We start from the raw sequence: 18,554 nt of genomic DNA, 5'->3' as shown, positions 1-18,554 counted from the left end.
GTGATGGAGACGTGAATGAGGATGTGTTCAACCCTCAGTTCCGAAGCTTCTCTATTCCGTCTGTTTTGTTGGTTTTAAACGTGTGTTTTGTAGCCTAATAGAGTTTACCCAGGATCGGATCCACTCCTTGCGTCTGTGGACTACACCTCTCTGTTCTTCCTGGCCTTTCTCAGCTGGAGATCTGTTGGCGGATTGGACTGTGTGATTAACCGACTGACTACAACCTTTTTGTATACGGTGTTTCATTTGTTTTGATGTGATGTATACTGTGATGATTTATGTAGTTAGTTGTAGTAGAGGACTTAGTAAGAGTTTATACGCTTTATAGTTGTGTGGTAAAATAATTGTTATATTGATTGTATGAATTGATACTGGGTGTACACTACACTTGTATGAACGGACAAACATTGCGTGACTAAGGTCACTTGAGTTCCCTGAACTTCTTTACCGGGCTGGACTCTTTAGGCCCAAGGTACAGGACATTTCTGGAGGAAACAGAACACATTGTGTTATTATTATATGTGTGTGTAATCATTTGTTGGTAATACAGCACACGCAAAAGAATAGTTGTTCCAATGTTTTAAGGGTTTATGAAAAGTTTATTTCCATCCTGACTTTTACATAAGTCGTTTGTATTGGTATAGACTTGACGGACCAGATGGGACTCATTCCCTCCCAAACCAAAAGGAGAAACCAATATTTTCTCTGGTAGGCACAACCTACCTGGCACCCCTATAAATAATAACCTCAAGTCAAAATCGTTACATAGTGCACATTTTGTCAAGGACAAGGTCTTCTCTGTCATGTTTGTCTGTGCACCTAATCTCTTGATCTTATGATTCTTGTTTCTGCTATTAGCATTAAGTGCTACGTTGACGCACTTTCAAGCTGTTCCAAAGTATGAGCTACTTCCCCAACTGTCTGAACCATATTTAAAACACTTGTCTTTAAGTAGTACATGCACATGACAGAGGAGTGATTCCAGGCTCTCCCCTTCACAAACTGGTTGTTGTTCCCTTCATGTAGACTGTTTCCATTGGATAACACCTACATGACTTACACATCAATGGAACATCCAGGGAAGTTGGCTTAGGCCAAGGACAGTGCTTCCCTCAGAGCAATAGACAGCAGAGTTGTAATACAGTATAAAAGTTATAGGAAATATGCTTACCCAGGTTCTGTCTTTACTCTCAGAAGATTTGCTAGCTAGTTTGACATGATCCAGTAACCCATTTTCATATTCTGCAATTCCTCAAATTTCACATTTTCCTTTTTCACTTTTTTGTTGTGGTCTTTTTCTAAAATATCTTACATTCAAGTCACTACTTGCTAAATCAAGCTTGAAGGAGGCAAGCAATGCATTTACAAGTTAGTTATGTACTGTATATTTGACATTATCTGAGTGGTGATAATGATGATGATATAGTATTTTCCTTTTGTAACACAAGAGAAACACCCATTGCTAATGGTACAGTAACTTACATGTAAGTGGTGTCTGGCTCCAGGCAGCGAATGATCATGCTGACGGAGGAGGTCAGGAGGTCAGGGATATCCCCAAGCATCACACACGGAGACTTGGCCCCAGACAGGATATCATCCACAAAGCTCAACATTGTCTCTGTATGGGAGGAAAACCCATTCATCAAATAATCACTGCCATCAAGAGAGGAAATGTCCACCAACAAACATCACAAATATTAATTCATTGCAACAGCTACCATATTTGAGTAGACCTTCAAATAACCAGCCAGAAATGGAAATTGAGATGCTTTAACCCACATGAATCAATTATTCTAAGCCATGGGCTAATATCTAAGGCTTTTACATTCAGTTTGGGGCACATTAGGAACATGTACAGTATGTGTACCGTCAGCCACCAACATAAGGTTTTCACAGATCTTAGCTCAACTAATATGCCATGCTTGTTCTAATTAAGGAGAGGCAGGAAAGGTGTTTTCCCAGCTGGGTTGCATGCATCAAAGGGCATTTGCTATGGGGCTATGCATTTTAGCTCACTGGGAAAGACATTCTTTCAAGTGGTCACTCTGTATGTCCTCTCTGAATCCTGCTCAACCCGTATGGGTCACAAACTGGTAAAAACATTGGGTTAGGTGCCAGTGAAAACGTCACAGAGAAAAAAAAGACTGTACCAGCTGTCACTGAGAAATATTTATCTTGCACAGAGGAACGTGTTTTTAAAAACAAAAAGATTCAAATTAAAAGTGACATTGTGAAATATTTAAGTTCACCATACTGGGACTTATTGCTTGATTGATCATTTCCCATGCCTTCTCACACTCCTCTCTCGTTTGGATGGTCCATGTGGTGAATCCAGACGTAATTGGGGACCCGATATGAAAAACTCTCAGCCATCTTCAGCACCTGTTCGATCCATTAACAATTGGAGTGAAATATATTGGCTAGAGGGACCAAGTCTGCAAAACTGACTGTAAAACCTCAGAAGGTGAGTCAACCCATAATTCACTTCAAACTTTTTGGCACAGTGATTTCTCCCAGCAATCAAAGAATCCTAATGTAAACAACCACAGCTGAATGACAAGCACTTAACGTTTGTCCTTAAAGGAAAAGCTGTCTCAAACATCATGGTTCTTTAAACGAGTCCATTTTAAAAGTAGTATTGGCAAGATACAGTACTATAACGCACAATGTACTGTAGGAGTGTATTATATTTATATATAATCTACAGTACCAGTCAAAAGTTTGGACACACCTACTCATTCCAGTTTTTATTTGTATTTTTTTTTTACTATTTTCTATAATTGTAAAATAATAGTGAAGACATCAAAACTATGAAATGACAGAAATGGAATCATGTAGTAACCATTTTATTTTTTAAACAGATAAAAATATATTTTATATTTGAGATACTTCAAAGTAGCCACCTTTTGCCTTGATGAAAGCTTTGCAAACTCTTGGCATTCTCTCAACCAGATTCATGATATATTCACCTGGAATGCATTTCATTTTACTGGTGTGCCTTGTTAAAAGTTCATTTGTGACTCACCACCTGGATTCGGTCTTATGTAGCAAAATTTGAAATAGTGTTTTTTACATTATATAAAAGTAGACATTCAGAGCTACAAAATGGTTAATCATACATTGCATTTGAGGAGCAATGGGAAAGTAATTCTGCTTTGAAATTTGATGAACTTGTAAACTCACTTTTGAGAAAATCGCTTTTGAATGTTTTGCTATCTAGTGAAGAGCATTTCTTTATCTACACCCATTCAGCATCGTTCACACCCCCCACCTTAAGCTTTAGCCCCACTCATCACGTTTCGCTCTCGCAGCGCACACTTGATGCTCTGGCCGATGATTTGTTTACCTTTGGATAACATGAAAACAGCCTAACCAGTTCTGCTGGCAACAATTTCATTATGCTTTTTTTGCAGATGTTTACAGACTCCGGGTATATTCAACTGGTGTTGTACACACGTCATGTAACGTTAGCAAACGAACCAGCCAGCCAACGTTAGCTAGTTAAATAATAAAAAGTACCAAAAATGCCAAAGTGCTGGGAGCTAACCAACAATTTCCAATGTTTGCTAGCTAACATTAGGCTCTAACTAGAACAGCACAAGGCTCTGGGAGACGAATAATAACATCAGCAAGGGATCCAGCCAGCTAACGTTAGCTAGCTAGCTAACAGTACACTTTAGCTTCAGACATATAGCTTGCTAGATAGGTAAACAATGTACTTAGCTAAGTAAACAAAGTGCAAGTTCACACACACGTCACAAAGCATTAGCTAAAAAGCCAGACAGCTAACGTTAGCTAGTCAAACAACAATGAACAGTGCCAACAATGCCACAGTGCTGGGCGCTAACCAACCACGTTTAATGTTAGTGAGCTAACATTAGGCTCTAAATAGAACAGCAAACGGCTCTGGGAATAATATCAGCTAGCCAGCCAGCCAGCTAGTGTTAGCTTGAAATGAAACCACTTTCTGTCAAAATTAGAAACATTTTCAGATATGACAAGTTAACGTTAGCTAGCTAACGCTAGACTATCTTACCTGTATACATCATCGTGCATGGACGCGTCTCCCTGTCAGGAATGCCATGCCACGGTTGCCTTTAGTTTGAAGATGAAATCCGGAGACACTTGTTTACTCCATCTCCATCATACTCTAATTCCACTGATTCCACAACAACAATAAAAAAAAAAATTTAAAGCAGCGTTCGACAGGATTACCAACACAGACTGACAAGCTTCTATGGCAGACCAATCTGAACTCCTCTCTCGGCATGTCCAGCCCACTCATTATCTCAGCCAATCATGGCTAGTGAGAAGGTTGCCAACTTTTTCTGTGGCTTAACCTGTTGAGTGTGGGGGGCAGTATTTTGATGTTTGGATGAAAAACGTACCCAAATTAAACTGCATATTTCTCAGGCCCAGAATCTAGAAAATGCATATAATTGACAGCTTAGGATAGAAAACACTCTAAAGTTTCCAAAACTGTCAAAATATTGTCTGTGAGTATAACAGAACTGATTTTACAGGCGAAAGCCTGAGAAAAATCAAATCCGGAAGTGACTCATCTTTTGAAAGCCCTGCGTTCCGATGCGTCCCTATTGAGCTGTGAATGCCCTATCAACCAGCTTATGGTTTCTACGTATTACCGAAGGTGTCTACAGCAATGTGACGTAGTTTTATGCATTTATGTTGAAGAATACCTGTAGGCGGCTTCATTGTGCAAATGGTCACCTGAAGCGCCCAGAGAAATTCTTGCGTAAAATACAGAGGTAGCCATTATTCCAATCGCTTCTACTGAGAAACCAATTTTTGACATATTGATATATTTGATATATTATCGAATAGATATTTGAAAAACACCTTGAGGATTGATTATAAACAACGTTTGCCATGTTTCTGTCGATATTATTTTTCCGCGTTGTCTTGACCGCAATTTCCGGTCGATTTCTGAGCCAAACGTGAAGAACAAAAGGAGCTATTTCGCCTACAAAAATAATATTTTGGGAAAAAATGAACTTTGGCTATCTACCTGGGAGTCTCGTGAGTGAAAACATCTGAAGTTCATCAAAGGTAAATTATTTAATTTGATTGCTTTTCTGATTTTCGTGACAAGGTTGCCTGCTGCTAGCAAGGCATAATGCTATGCTAGGCTATCGATAAACTTACACAAATGCTTGTCTAGCTTTGGTTGTAAAGCATATTTTGACAATCTAAGATGACATGGTGATTAACAAAAGGCTAAGCTGTGTTCCAATATCTTTCACTTGTGATTTTCATGAATAGGAATATTTTCTAGGAAGATTTATGTCCGTTGCGTTATGCTAATTAGTGTCAGATGATGACAACGGTCCCGTTCACGGGATGGGGTGTCACTAGAGGTTAAATATTTTTAGTAATTTAATTTGTATTTGGTGCTCTGTAATTCAGCGGTGGTTGACGAAAATTATCCCGCTAACGGGATGAGTGCATCAAGAAGTTAACCAACGAGGCTCGTAATTTAACAATTTTATCGTATTTACAGATGAAAGTTCACAAGGCATTTCTGCCAAACGCATATTGATAAATATATATATATATTTTTTACATTCACATGGAGCTCCTGTTAAGTCGTGACATGTGACATACACCTAGTTTCTTGAATTGGGTCACATTTGTGGAATTTATTTCCTTCTTAATGCGCTTTTTTTTTTTTTTTTTTTTTTTTTTTTTTTTAACCTTTATTTAACCAGGCAAGTCAGTTAAGAACAAATTCTTATTTTCAATGACGGCCTGGGAACAGTGGGTTAACTGCCTGTTCAGGGGCAGAACGACAGATTTGTACCTTGTCAGCTCGGGGGTTTGAACTCGCAACCTTCCGGTTACTAGTCCAACACTCTAACCACTAGGCTACCCTGCCGCCCCTTGAGCCAATCAGTTGTGAAGTGACAAGGTAGGGGTGGTATACAGAAGATAGCACTATTTGGTAAAATACCAAGTCCATATTATGGCAAGAACAGCTCAAATCAACAAAGAAAAACGACAGTCCATCATTACTTGAAGACTTAAAGGCCAGTCAATCCGGAAAATGTCAAGAACATTGAACATTTCTTCAAGTGCAGTCGCAAAAACCATCAAGCACTATGACAAAACTGGCTCTTCTGAGGACTGCTACAGGAAAGGAAGATGCATAATTACCTCTGCTGCAGAGGATAAGTTCATTAGAGTTCCCAGCCTCAGAAATTGCAGCCCATAATAAATGCATGTTCAGAGGAGACTGCGTGAATAAGGCCTTCATTATCAAATTGCTACAAGGAAAACACTATTAAAGGACACCAATAATAATAAGAGACTTGCTTGGGCCAAGAAACACGTGCAATGGACATTAGACCGGTGGGAATCTGTCCTTTGATGTGATGAGTCAAAATGAGAGATTTGGTTCCAACCGCCGTGTCTTTATAAGTAGGTGAACGGATGATCTCTGCATGTGTGGTTCCCACCGTGAAGCATGGAGGAGGAGCTGTAATGGTGTGGTGGTGCTTTGCTGGTGAACCTGTCAGTGATTTATTTAGAATTCAAGGCACACTTAACCAGCATGGCTACCACAGCATTCTGCAGCGATAACCCATCCCACCTGGTTTGCTCTTATTCCCACTATCATTTGTTTTTCAACAGGACTATGACCCAACACACCTCCAGGCTGTGTAAGGGCTATTTGACCAAGAAGGTGAGTGAGGGAGTGCTGCATCAGATGACCTGGCCTCCACAATCACCTGACCTTAACCCAATTGAGATGGTTTGGGATGAGTTGGACCGCAGAGTGACGGTAAAAGCAGCCAACAAATGCTCAGCATATGTGGGAACTTCTTCAAGACTGGAAAAGCATTCCAGGTGAAGTTGGTTGAGAGAATGCCAAGAGTATGCAAAGCTGTCATCAGGTGGATACTTTGAAAAATCTAAAATATATTTTGATTTGTTTGACACTTTTTTGGTTACTACATGATTCCTTGTGATATTTAATCGTTTTGATGTCTTCACTATTATTGTACAATGTTGAAAATAGTAAAAATAAAGAAAAACCCATGAATGAGTAGGTGTGTCCAAACTTTTTACTGGTACTGTATATACACTACCGTTCAAAGGTACGGGGTCACTTAGAAATGTCCTTGCTTTTTAAAGAAAAGCCAATTGTTTTTGTTTGTCCATTAAAATAACATCAAATTGATCAGAAATACATTGTAGACATTGTTAATATTGTAGCTGGAAACAGAGATGGACAGAGGCCTGTAAAGACCAATGCCGGAGATGAGAAGCAGGTACGGGGAGTTGAACATTTAAAGCAGAAAAGACAGGTATAGGACAGGAACACCGTCAGCACAAAGACATACAAACATTAAAGCAGAAGTAGGGAACAGAGCAGGGAACCAGACATGTATATAGGGAAGGTAATGACAGAGGTGATTGAGTCCAGGTGAGTCCAATAATCACTGTTGCGCGTGACAGGGGGAAGGCAGGTGTGCGTAATGACGATGCCGGGAATGCCCAATGCTGGGGAGCCTGGCGCCCTCGAGCACAAGGAGGAGCGGGAGCAGGCGTGACAGAGGCCCATTATCAGCAATCATCACTCCTGTGTTCCAATGGCACGTTGTGTTAGCTAATCCAAGTTTATCATTTTAAAAGGCTTATTGATCATTAGAAACCCTTTCACAATTATGTTAGCACAGCTGAAAACTGTGTCCGGATTAAAGAAGCAATAAAACTGGCCTGCTTTAGACTAGTTGAGTATCTGGAGCATCAGCATTTGTGGGCTGGATTACAGGATCAAAATGGCCAGAAACAAATAACTTTCTTCTGAAACTCGTCAGTCTATTCTTGTTCTGAGAAATGAAGGCTATTCCACGCGGGAAATTGGCAAGAAACTGAAGATCTCATACTACTCCCTTCACAGAAAAGAGCAAACTGTCTCTAACCACAATAGAGAGAGGAGTGCGAGGCCCCGCTGCACAACTGAGCAAAACTGAGCAAAAGTACATTAGTGTCAAGTTTGAGTCCATATAACTTATTATGCAACTTAATTTTTACTCCTGAACTTATTTAGACTTGCCATAACAAAGGGGTAAAATTATTGACTCAAGACATCAGGGTTTCATGATAAATTAATTTGTAAACATTTACAAAAACATGAATCCACTTTTGACATTACGGGGTATTGTGTGTAGGCCAGTGACAGAAACATCTCAATTTAATACATTTTATATTTAGGCTGTAACACAACCAAATGTGGAAAAAGTCAAGGGGTGTGAAAACATTCTGAAGGCACTGCAAGAAGCAGACACATCCACACCAATTCGATATTGCTTTCCGTAGTCGAGCAAAAACTGAATTCCATGGGCCTGTCTGGCCCCAGGACCGAGTTTCCCAAACTCGGCCCTGTGTGCACATTTAGCTTTTTGTCCTAGCACTACACTGCTGATTCAAATAATCAAAGCTTGATGAGGAGTTTGATACTTGAATCAGCTGTGTAGTGCTAGGACAAAAACCAAAACGTGCACCCAGAGCCCCAGGAACGATTTTTTGGAAACCCTGTGTTAGGCTATAGCACACATTCAACCTCCAGGAAAGAACAATACAATAAGCCTACAACAGATGTGTTGTGCCGTGGGGTAAAAATGAATGAATGCGCAATGGTCATTGCCAAAGAACAGGCAGAACCTAATCCGAAATTCTATATATTATCGAAAAGAAGAGGTTCTAAGGTACACAACCCTGAAAAAACTGTCTTTCAACACTAAAATTGAGCACATGAAACCTGTTTCAAATTATCACTGAGAAGTAGGCTAACTGTTCCAGACATGAGATCATCTCACTTCGCACACGAGAGCATCACTTCGCACTGGCAATTTTTTAAATTTCAATTGTTATATTTCATTATATTCTTACAATAAAATAGATTTGACTTTACTGTGATAAGGGCACAGCAATATAAGAGTGCCTTGTATTCTATAACAAACAAGGATATGCCACTGCATAACCATAATCACAGTAAAATAGGCTACATTAAACTCAGAATAGGCTATTCTATTCATTAGAAAATACTGTTTTTAATTTCCTAATATGGCTTTATTAGATTGTTTAAAATATACAAAATGCGTCATTGGCTGCAGTTTTTTTTGTTGGTACATATCAATTAATTGAGGAACTCAAAAACAAAAGAAAATTAACTTTTCATTGAGCAGTGTGCAGTACAAGGGGGCTGATGGGCAGTCAAGGGTTGTTGAGTAACGGACTGGACCAATCATTGACAACGGTGCATGACCTGTCTTTTATTTAATTCGGTGGCAGGTTAATTCTCAGATTTGTTGAAATTTGAATTTTTAGACATGTTTTTATGTATTTAAAAAATTAATAAATTTTGTTTTTGGTAGGCTAGGCTACTCTATTATTAAATGAAATAATGGTACATTGAAAAGGGGGACCCTCAAGAGGCCCCTGAGCTGTAGGACTGTGTCAGTGTTGATATTCATGGCTAACTCAGAATACATTGTGCAAAAAGAGAGGACATAGTGACAGACACAGCTGTACAGTACATAGATTATTAAAATAAGCAAAACAAGCTTAGACGAATTCTAGGATTTAATTAATCATAGTATACACTGAACAAAAATATAAATGCAACATGCAACAATTTCAAAGATTTACTGAGTTACAGATTTCACTCTTCAATGGCTGTGCAAAGCTGCTGGATGTTGTCGGGAACTGGAACACGCTGTCGTACACGTTGATCCCAAACATGGGATCGTTGATCCCAAGCATCCCAAACATGCTCAATGGGTGACGTGTCTGGACATGCAGGCCATGGAAAAACGGGGACATTTTCAGCTTCCAGGAATACCGTGCCATTATTATGCTGAAACGTGAGGTGATGGGGGAAGATGAATGACAGACACAACAATTCAAATATCCATCAAATAAAATGCAATTGTGTTTGTTGTCCATAGCTTGTTGCCCATACCATATCCCCACCGCCACCATGGAGCAATCTGTTCCCAACATTGACATCAGCAAACCGCTTGCCCACACAACGTCAGTTGAAACCAGGATTCATCTGTGAAGAGCACACCTCTCCAGCATGCCAGTGGCCATCAAAAGTGAGCATTTGCCCACTGAAGTCGGTTACAACGTCAAACTGTAGTAAGGTCAAGATCCCGGTGAGGACGACGAGCATGCAGATGAGCTTCCCTGAGACTGTTTCTGACAGTTTGTGCAGAAATGTTTTGATCGTGCAAGCCCACTGTTTCATCAGCTGTCTGGGTGGCTCATCTCAGACCATCCTGCAAGTGAAAAAGCCGGATGTGGAGGCCCTGGGCTGGTATGGTTACATGGTCTGTGGTTGTGAGGCCGGTTGGACGTACTGCCAAATCCTCTAAAATGACGTTGGTGGCGGCTTATGGTAGCGAAATGAACATTCAATGCTCTGGCAAAAGCTCAAGTGAACATTCCTGCAGCCAACATGTAGATGTCCTAAGTCTATCACAAGTAATTCTTCCAAAAATTGATTGCAGACAGATTATTTCACTTATAATTCACTGAATCACAATTCCAGTGGGTCAGAAGTTTACATACACTAAGTTGACTGTGCATTTAAACGGCTTGGAAAATTCCAGAAAATGATTTAATGGCTTTAGAAGCTTCTGATATGCTAATTGACATAATTTGAGTCAATTGGAGGTGTACCTGTGGATGTATCTCAAGTCCTACCTTTAAACTCAGTGCCTCTTTTCTTGACATCATGGGAAAATCAAAAGAAATCAGCCAAGACCTCAAAAACAATTGTAGACCTCCACAAGTCTGGTTCATCCTTGGGAGCAACTTCCAAATGATACCTGAAGGTACCACGTTCATCTGTACAAATAATAGTATGCAAGTATAAACACCATGGAATCATGCAGCCATCATACCGCTCAGGAAGGAGATGCATACTTTGGTGCGAGAAGTGCAAATCAATCCCAGAACAACAGCAAAGGACCCTGTAAAGATGCTGGAGGAAACGGGTACAAAAGTACCCAAATCCACAGTAAAACGAGTCCTATATCGACATAACCTGAAAGGCCACTCAGCAAGGAAGAAGTCACTGCTCCAAAACCGCCATAAAAAAGCCAGACTACGGTTTGCACCTGCACTTGGGGACAAAGATTATACTTTTTGGAGAAATGAGCCCTGGTCTGATGAAACAAAAATATAACTAACTGTTTTGCCATGACAATTGTTATGTTTGGAGGAAAAAGGGGGAGGCTTGCAAGCCGAAGAACACCATCCCAACCCGTGAAGCACGTGGGTGGCAGCATTATGTTGTGGGGGTGCTTTGCTGCAGGAGGAACTAGTGCACTTCACAAAATAGATGGCATCATGAGGCGGGAAAATTATGTGGATATATTGAAGCAACATCTCAAGACATCAGTCAGGAAGTTAAAGCTTGGTCGCAAATGGGTCTTCCAAATGGACAATGACCCCAAGCATACTTCCAAAGTTGGGGCAAAATGGCTTAAGGACAACAAAGTCAAGGTACTGACCTCAATCCTATAGAAAATTTGTGGGCAGACCTGAAAAAGCATGTGCGAGCAAGGAGGCCTACAAACCTGACTCAGTTACACCAGCTCTGTCAGGAGGAATGGGCCAAAATTCACCCAACTTACTGTGGGAAGCTTGTGGAAGGCTACCTGAAACATTTGACCCAAGTTAAACAATTTAAAGGCAATGCTACCAAATACTAATTGAATGTATGTAAACTTCTGACCCACTGGGAATGTGATGAAAGAAATAATAGCTGAAATAAATCATTCTACTATTATTCTGACATTTCACATTCTTAAAATAAAGTGGTGATCCTAACTAACCTAAGACAGGGAATTTTTACAAGGATTAAATGTCAGGTGTTACTTTCCCCAGTTTCCGTGTTTTGGTTTTGTATGTGTGTTTCAGGATGGGTTACTGAAATTCCCCCCAAGCAGCTGATTGGTCGGCCACGTCAATTATTGGAGAGTTGACCCCGCCCCCTCGTCAGGATACAGCTGTATCCCATTAGACCCCTTTTCCAGCTATTTTAGCCAGTGTTCTGTTGCTCAGAAGAGAGCTGAGGGTGATATCCTGTGTTGGTTGTTTCTCAGATAGAGCTGATGGTTATGTTCTGTGATTGTTGCCGAGGGTGATAGTCTGTGTTGGTTGTTTCTTAGAAAGAGCTTATTGTCATATCCTGTATTGCTTGTGGCTCAGAGAGAGCTTCTTGTATGTCCTGTGTTGGTTGTTGTGCAGGTTGTTGCCAGTATTTGTAGCCGGTCCAACTAAAGTATGTCAATGACAAAATGACTGTTTTTGATTATTATGTTTCATTTGTTTCCGGGGGGGGGGCAAAAGGCCTGCAGGCATACATAACCCGTAGTATTTACTGTCTATACACACTAGGTAAGACCTAGGTGGACCACCCCCTGTATTTTTGCTAGTGCACCAGGTGGTGCTAAGATAGGTAGGTAGGAGAGGGGGCTTTGATATTTACTTCCTTTGCTTCTGTCCAGCCCCTTTTCCCCAAAATTACCATGTGACGGAATAAATTCCCTGTAAACGGTACCCATATCTGCCTTTGTCATCCTTGCTCGCACCTACAATCCCATACCTCTTTCACTCCACGAGTTGTTGAGTTGTAGCAGGGGGTTGCGTTCCCTCTCCCTAGAGGCTTACGTAACATCAGGAATGATGAAAAACTGAGTTTAAATGTATTTGGCTATGTAAACTTCGACTTCAACTGTAACTTGGCAAAGACAAAACATTTTAGAGAAATGTTTTTTGTACATTTGGAACATTTCTGGGATAACTTATTTCAGCTTGTGAAACATGGGATCAACACTTTACATTGTATTTATATACATGTGTATACAGTATATACATTTTGCCATGTTTTATAGCGTTAAATAAGGTTTATTTGGTACATCCTTGTTGTCATTGGTAGGCCCTGGGTCAGTTGCACCCTTAGCCCCACAGCAGCCCTACTTCTGGGTGCAACCCATGAATAGATTGATGAAGAAGCATCACGAGAGAGGGAGTTTACTTTGGCACAATAGATATCAGTAGTATGGTCCTGGAGAATTTTAAATGTTTTCACTTCTGTAGTGTCACATTTAATCTCCAACTCCAGGTCTCAATCATCACATTAACATAAACAATGATTCTGCTAAGGTGCAGATTCTGAACTTGACACTGTCTGCAATTCTTTGATTAAAGTGAGTGATTTTAAAGGGAATGACAGAGTGAAAAACCTTAAACCTGTCACACACAGACACTCTTTTGTTCAATAAACAGGAAAGAAATGTAACCTGAAAATGATCTGATGGCTCATAAATTCCCATATCCAAAACAACTGCTAGGTACCAGCAGATTTGGCAGCTCCGTAAAGACTCAACAAACAACATCTGGATCTTGTTGTCTACTTTGACGAACAGAAGGCAAGAGATGGACAACAGTTTCTAAAGCATTGCTTCTTGGCACTTCCCAGTGAAAAATGATTAACCGACTTGTTCTCCAACAGAACGTATTGTCTTTTTCAGAGCAATAGAGGAAATAAAGTACTATTTGAAGTGGGGTAGGAGGGGGTGTAATTTTTAAAAGTGAAGTTTCTTGGAGAGAGGGAGGAAGAACACTTCAATCTGCGTATACTTTCTCAGAAAAAAGCCTTTGATAAGAACACTGCCTCTGCCATTTACGTCATAGAACCGCTTGCGATTTATACTGCATTACTTTCAATTATGGCCTTAGAGATGGGATAAATCATCTGTTCTTGAAATCGGGCAAAAGGGCAAATTTCCATACTGAACCGAAGCTGATAGCACTTGAACTTGTGTGTTCCAAAGCTGAATCTGAGATTTGCCAAACCCCAAATACGATGTCCAAAAAGCATTCAAAATGGCAATTTACACTGTTGGATCGCATTACAAAGATGAAACTCAGTTGATTTCCGATGAATGACAATGTATTAATCATACATTTTGGGATGCATAACATAATGCATAATGTTTTTAGGGTCCCACTTTCTGTAAAAGTGATTTTTGGTTGAGGAGAGAAAAAAACATTCCATGAAGCTCATGAGCTCGGTAGTGATTATTATTCGCTATGCTCTTCTGCACTCAGCGGTCCCGTTCTGTAAACCTGTGTGGCCTACCACATCGCGGCTGAGCCGTTGTTGCTCCTAGACGTTTTCACTTCACAATAACAGCACTTACAGTTGACTGGAGCAGCTCTAGCAGGGCAGACATTTTACGAACTGACTTTGGAAAGATGGCATCCTATGACGGTGCCACGTTAAGTCACTGAGCTCTTCTACTGCCAATGTTGGTCTTTGGAGATTTCATGGCTGTGTGCTCTATTTGATACAACAGGTGTGGTTGAAATAGCCAAATCCAATCATTTGAAGGGGTATCCACATACGTTTGTGTAGTGTATGCTTATGGTAATCCTTTCAATCTAGTTCTAAGAACAGTTAGATATAATTGTCTTTCCTCTAGTTCCAGAATTCCTGCCATGCATAGAGCCTCACCACACCACACTAGCATTAATTATGTTTCTGAGTGGCTGCAACAGCAGTCCGTACCATTTTCTAATGGTCTCCCCACATGTTAGGATGGTGGGCCTGACATCTGTGTGTTTTTTTCATGACTTTTGTTTGCATGTAACACATGGTTGTTTGATGGTGCGGTCCAACTCCCCCTCTGCTGTGGGGACGCCCTCGTCTCTTGGCTCTCCTAATATCCCTTCTGGACCACAGACTTTCAACTTCATTTGTAAAGTAAATATTTGTCTGGGAATCGAGTGTGGTGTTGCCACTTGTCAGAGCTCAGCTTGAAAGTGATTATGAGCTCAAGGGTTGTTTTTGTGGCATTGCTATGTTTGACATCTCTCGCCTCATCAACGTTTGTTGTTTGTTGTGATTACCATTTTGCAGTAAACTAGACCATCATGACTAAACTTAAATAGACAAAATCAGATGTGTTACATCTGGTCTGGAGCCACAACATGGGTGGCAATAATGGACGGTAGTGGAGAGTTTCATTGAACCAAGCAGTCTTCAATTCTGTTAAATTATAGGTTTGTACAATTCACCATGTAAAGTTTATTGGAAAGGGCATTCAAAGTCTGAGGACATGAGTTTTCCTGTCTTGAGTCTGGGATTAAAACCACTGTTTACATATTGTAAATTGATATAAAGGTGGCAGTAACCCCGGGTAACGTTCCAGATGTGGCTGAGGCTTCGAGCCACATGGGCATATGCCATCTGGGCCACACTTGAAGGATAGGAAACACAAAATCACTAGACTGGACTTTATAGGAAGGCGAGTTCCTTCCACGCTGTACAGCCAAAGCCAGACGCACTTCATTTTCACAAGATTAATGTATACATTAGATCCATGACCATATGTCATAACACTGTGTGCTTCAATAAAGACCTTAGCCCCTTGAACTCTGTCTGAGTTTGACCCTACCCAGGTGTGGGGACAGTTTCTATGCTACTCACAGCTGGACTTTTGCTCTCTGGGTATGTGTGGGTCTATGAAGCCACCTAGAGACTGTGCCAGCTTCCGTGATGGACCTGCCCTGGCACCTGACCTTGCCCAACAGATGAGGTGAGCTCATCGGCCACCAAAGCGCTCGGTGGAAACATTCATCCCTTTCAGGAGCTCTCCTTGCTCTATTGTCCTACCAGGGAGGAAGTGTGGCACATGGGTGTGAGTAATCTGATTACGGATTGGATGTCATGTCCCACTGACCCCTGAATAAACCCTGTCGTTATTGGGTGATCTCAGGGAGTTTGGCCCGTGTGTGATGACTAAAAGCAGACTTCCGATTTAGTCAACTTAAACATCTGGGAGAGGGCTATGATGTCATGTTGTGTGCCTGAATCCTATTATGTGTAAGATTAGCACACAACCAGCCCCTGTCCAGAGGGTCGGACAACAATCATTAGCTATGATATATTATACAGTATGCATCTAGCTACAATATAGGGTCATGTAATCCAAGGCGAAGGGAAGCACGAAAGTGACCAGTACAATGTGAGGAACACCCCATTGCTTTGTGTAAATGAAGGAGAAGGTTGTCCAAGTTCTCTTTTGAAAAAAGGAAAAAAAATCCCCCATATGTTTCTTGAGTCTCTACAAAATGAGGGATAAAAGATTGTGTAGTCATATTTTTGACATTCCATGGAATCTGTTCCGATCATTCCAGTAAACACTGCATAGAAGCTGTTTTGAATCACATTCAAATCCAGGCCTAACAGAGATGAAGGGTTTAAGTCCACAATACCCCCCCCAAAAAATTCCCTTCCAGTAAGTCTTAGCCCTTGCAATAGCACCTCATCGATCACTTTTTCACAGTCCCACATTTGGACTTGATATAATATGTTATTTTGGTTGTAATCGGCCACAACATTTAGATGTCGGGGTTTGGGATGAGCAGTATAGCCTGAAGAGAGGGGAAGCCATGAACGACCTATAAATAAACTAGAGAGGGAAAGTCAATATCCCCTTTGGATATGGATGAATGACTCTAAAGACTGAGGGCCATATAGCGCAATCAGACAAGAGGATCTTTGTAAAGACACATTATGTGAAATGTCAATAACTCTTGTTGAAATGTATCACTGTGTGGCACTGTATCAACTGGATAACTTGGGATATGCAACAGGTGCAAAATACATCATATTATTCATCAAACTAAAACAGAAAAATGTTTTGATCGATAAAAAAACACACCAATCTGTATATCTCGGTTGATTTTATTCTGGTTGGTGGTGCAAAGTAATCAATGTCACTTTCAATTAATACTGAATTAAACCTGTTCACATCAAGACAGGCTAGATTACATTATATTGGAACCAAAATATATTATACACTTGTATTCAAGTCCAATACTTCATTGTACAAATAGACCTATAGAGATGGTTATTTAATCCCGTGCAACATAAGGGTTTTCGCCAAACAAAAGGCATACGTTAGAAGTGTAGCTATAAGATTACATTCTATTACGTTATGGACAGGGGTTCTACATAACACAAAAGGGTTCACAAAAGGGTTCTACCTCGAACCAAAATGGGTTCTTCAAAGGGTTCCCTATGGGGACAGCCGAAGAAACATTTAAGGTTCTCGATAACACCTGTAAAACAGAGAGCACATTTCCAGAGGGAAGAGGCCCATAGAGTTTTAGTAGGTTCATCTGAAGGTTATTTACCACATGATTTTTGGGGTTTAATCTGACAGGTGACTGAGTGCTTAAATCAGAACCACTCGTTATGACAATGTTTCTTTCAAATCAAATTTTATTGGTCACATACACATGGTTAGCAGATGTTATTGCGAGTGTAGCAAAATGCTTCTAGATCCGACAGTGCAGCAGTGTCTAACAAAACCTAATATCTAACAAATTCCACAACAAAACCTAATACACACAATCTAGTAAAGGAATAAGAATATATAAGTATAAAATATATGGATGAGCAGTGACAGAGCGGCTGAGATGCAATAGATTGTGAAGGATACAGTATACATTATATACATATGAGATGAGTAATGCGAGATATGTAAACATTCTTAAAGTCACATTATTATTAAAGTGACTAGTGTTCCATTTATTGAAATGGCCAATGATATCAAGTTGGTAGGTAGGCAGCTGCCTCTGTGCTAATGGTGGCTATTTTACAATCTGATGGCCTTGAAATAGAAGCTGTTTTTCAATCTCTGTCCCAGCTTTGATGCACCTTTACTGACCTCGCCTTCTGGATGGAAGTGGGGTGAACAGGCAGTGCCTCGGGTGGTAATTGTCCTTGATTATCTTTTTTGCCTTCCTGTGACATCGGGTGCTGTAGATGTCCTGGAGGGCAGATAGTTTGCCCCCGGTGATGCGTTGGGCAGACCGCACCACCCTCTGGAAAGCCTTGCAGTTGTGAGAAGGTGCAGTTGCCGTACCAAGCAGTGATAAAACCTGACAGGATACTCTCAATTGTGCATCTTTAAAAGTTAGTGAGGGTTTTTGGTGACAAGCCACATTTTTTCAGCCTCCCGAGGTTGAAGAGGTGCTGTTGCGCCTTCTTCACCACAGTCTGTATGCGTGAACCATTTCAGTTTGTCGGTGAAATGTACACCAAGGAACTTAACCTCTCACTCAATGGAGAAGGTGGAAAGTTTTATCTTCCTGACACCCACATTCCGAGGGCCCTCACCTCTTCCCTGTAGGCTGCCTCGTCGTTGTTGGTAATCAAGTCTACTACTGTTGTGTCGTCTGCAAACTTGATAGAGTTGGAGGTGTGCATAGCCACGCAATCGTGGGTGAACAGGGAGTACAGGAGAGGGCTGAGAACGCACCCTTGTGGGGCCCCAGTGTTGAGGATCAGTGGAGTGGAGATGTTGTTTCCTACCTTCACCACCTGTGGGCGGCCCGTCAGGAAGTCCAGGACCCAGTTGCACAGGGCGGGGTCGAGACCCAGGGTCTCAAGCTTAATGACGAGTTTGGAGGGTACTATGATGGAGGTGATATGATCCTTGACT

The 18,554-nt window shown here is 40.9% G+C and overlaps 1 protein-coding gene across 9 annotated transcripts in view; it reads right to left on the bottom strand.

Moving 5' to 3' along the window:
- The window catches only part of LOC110530308 (astrotactin-1), a 260,365-nt gene that overhangs the window by 34,822 nt on the left and 206,989 nt on the right, over positions 1 to 18,554 (bottom strand). For 8 of the 9 annotated variants that reach the window (XM_036985940.1, XM_021613237.2, XM_036985939.1 and 5 more), the window contains one exon: positions 1,483 to 1,618. In XM_036985940.1, the coding sequence (XP_036841835.1) occupies positions 1,483 to 1,618 (136 nt within the window). Of the gene's footprint in view, positions 1 to 1,482; positions 1,619 to 9,382; positions 9,881 to 18,554 lie in introns of those variants that run through there. The other variant, XM_036985947.1, reaches the window with a different exon arrangement.

This window comes from Oncorhynchus mykiss, chromosome 8 (assembly GCF_013265735.2).
Source record: "Oncorhynchus mykiss isolate Arlee chromosome 8, USDA_OmykA_1.1, whole genome shotgun sequence".
Taxonomy (NCBI): domain Eukaryota; kingdom Metazoa; phylum Chordata; class Actinopteri; order Salmoniformes; family Salmonidae; genus Oncorhynchus; species Oncorhynchus mykiss.
Note: the sequence above shows the minus strand (reverse complement) of the source record. Positions and strands in the feature narration are given on the sequence as shown.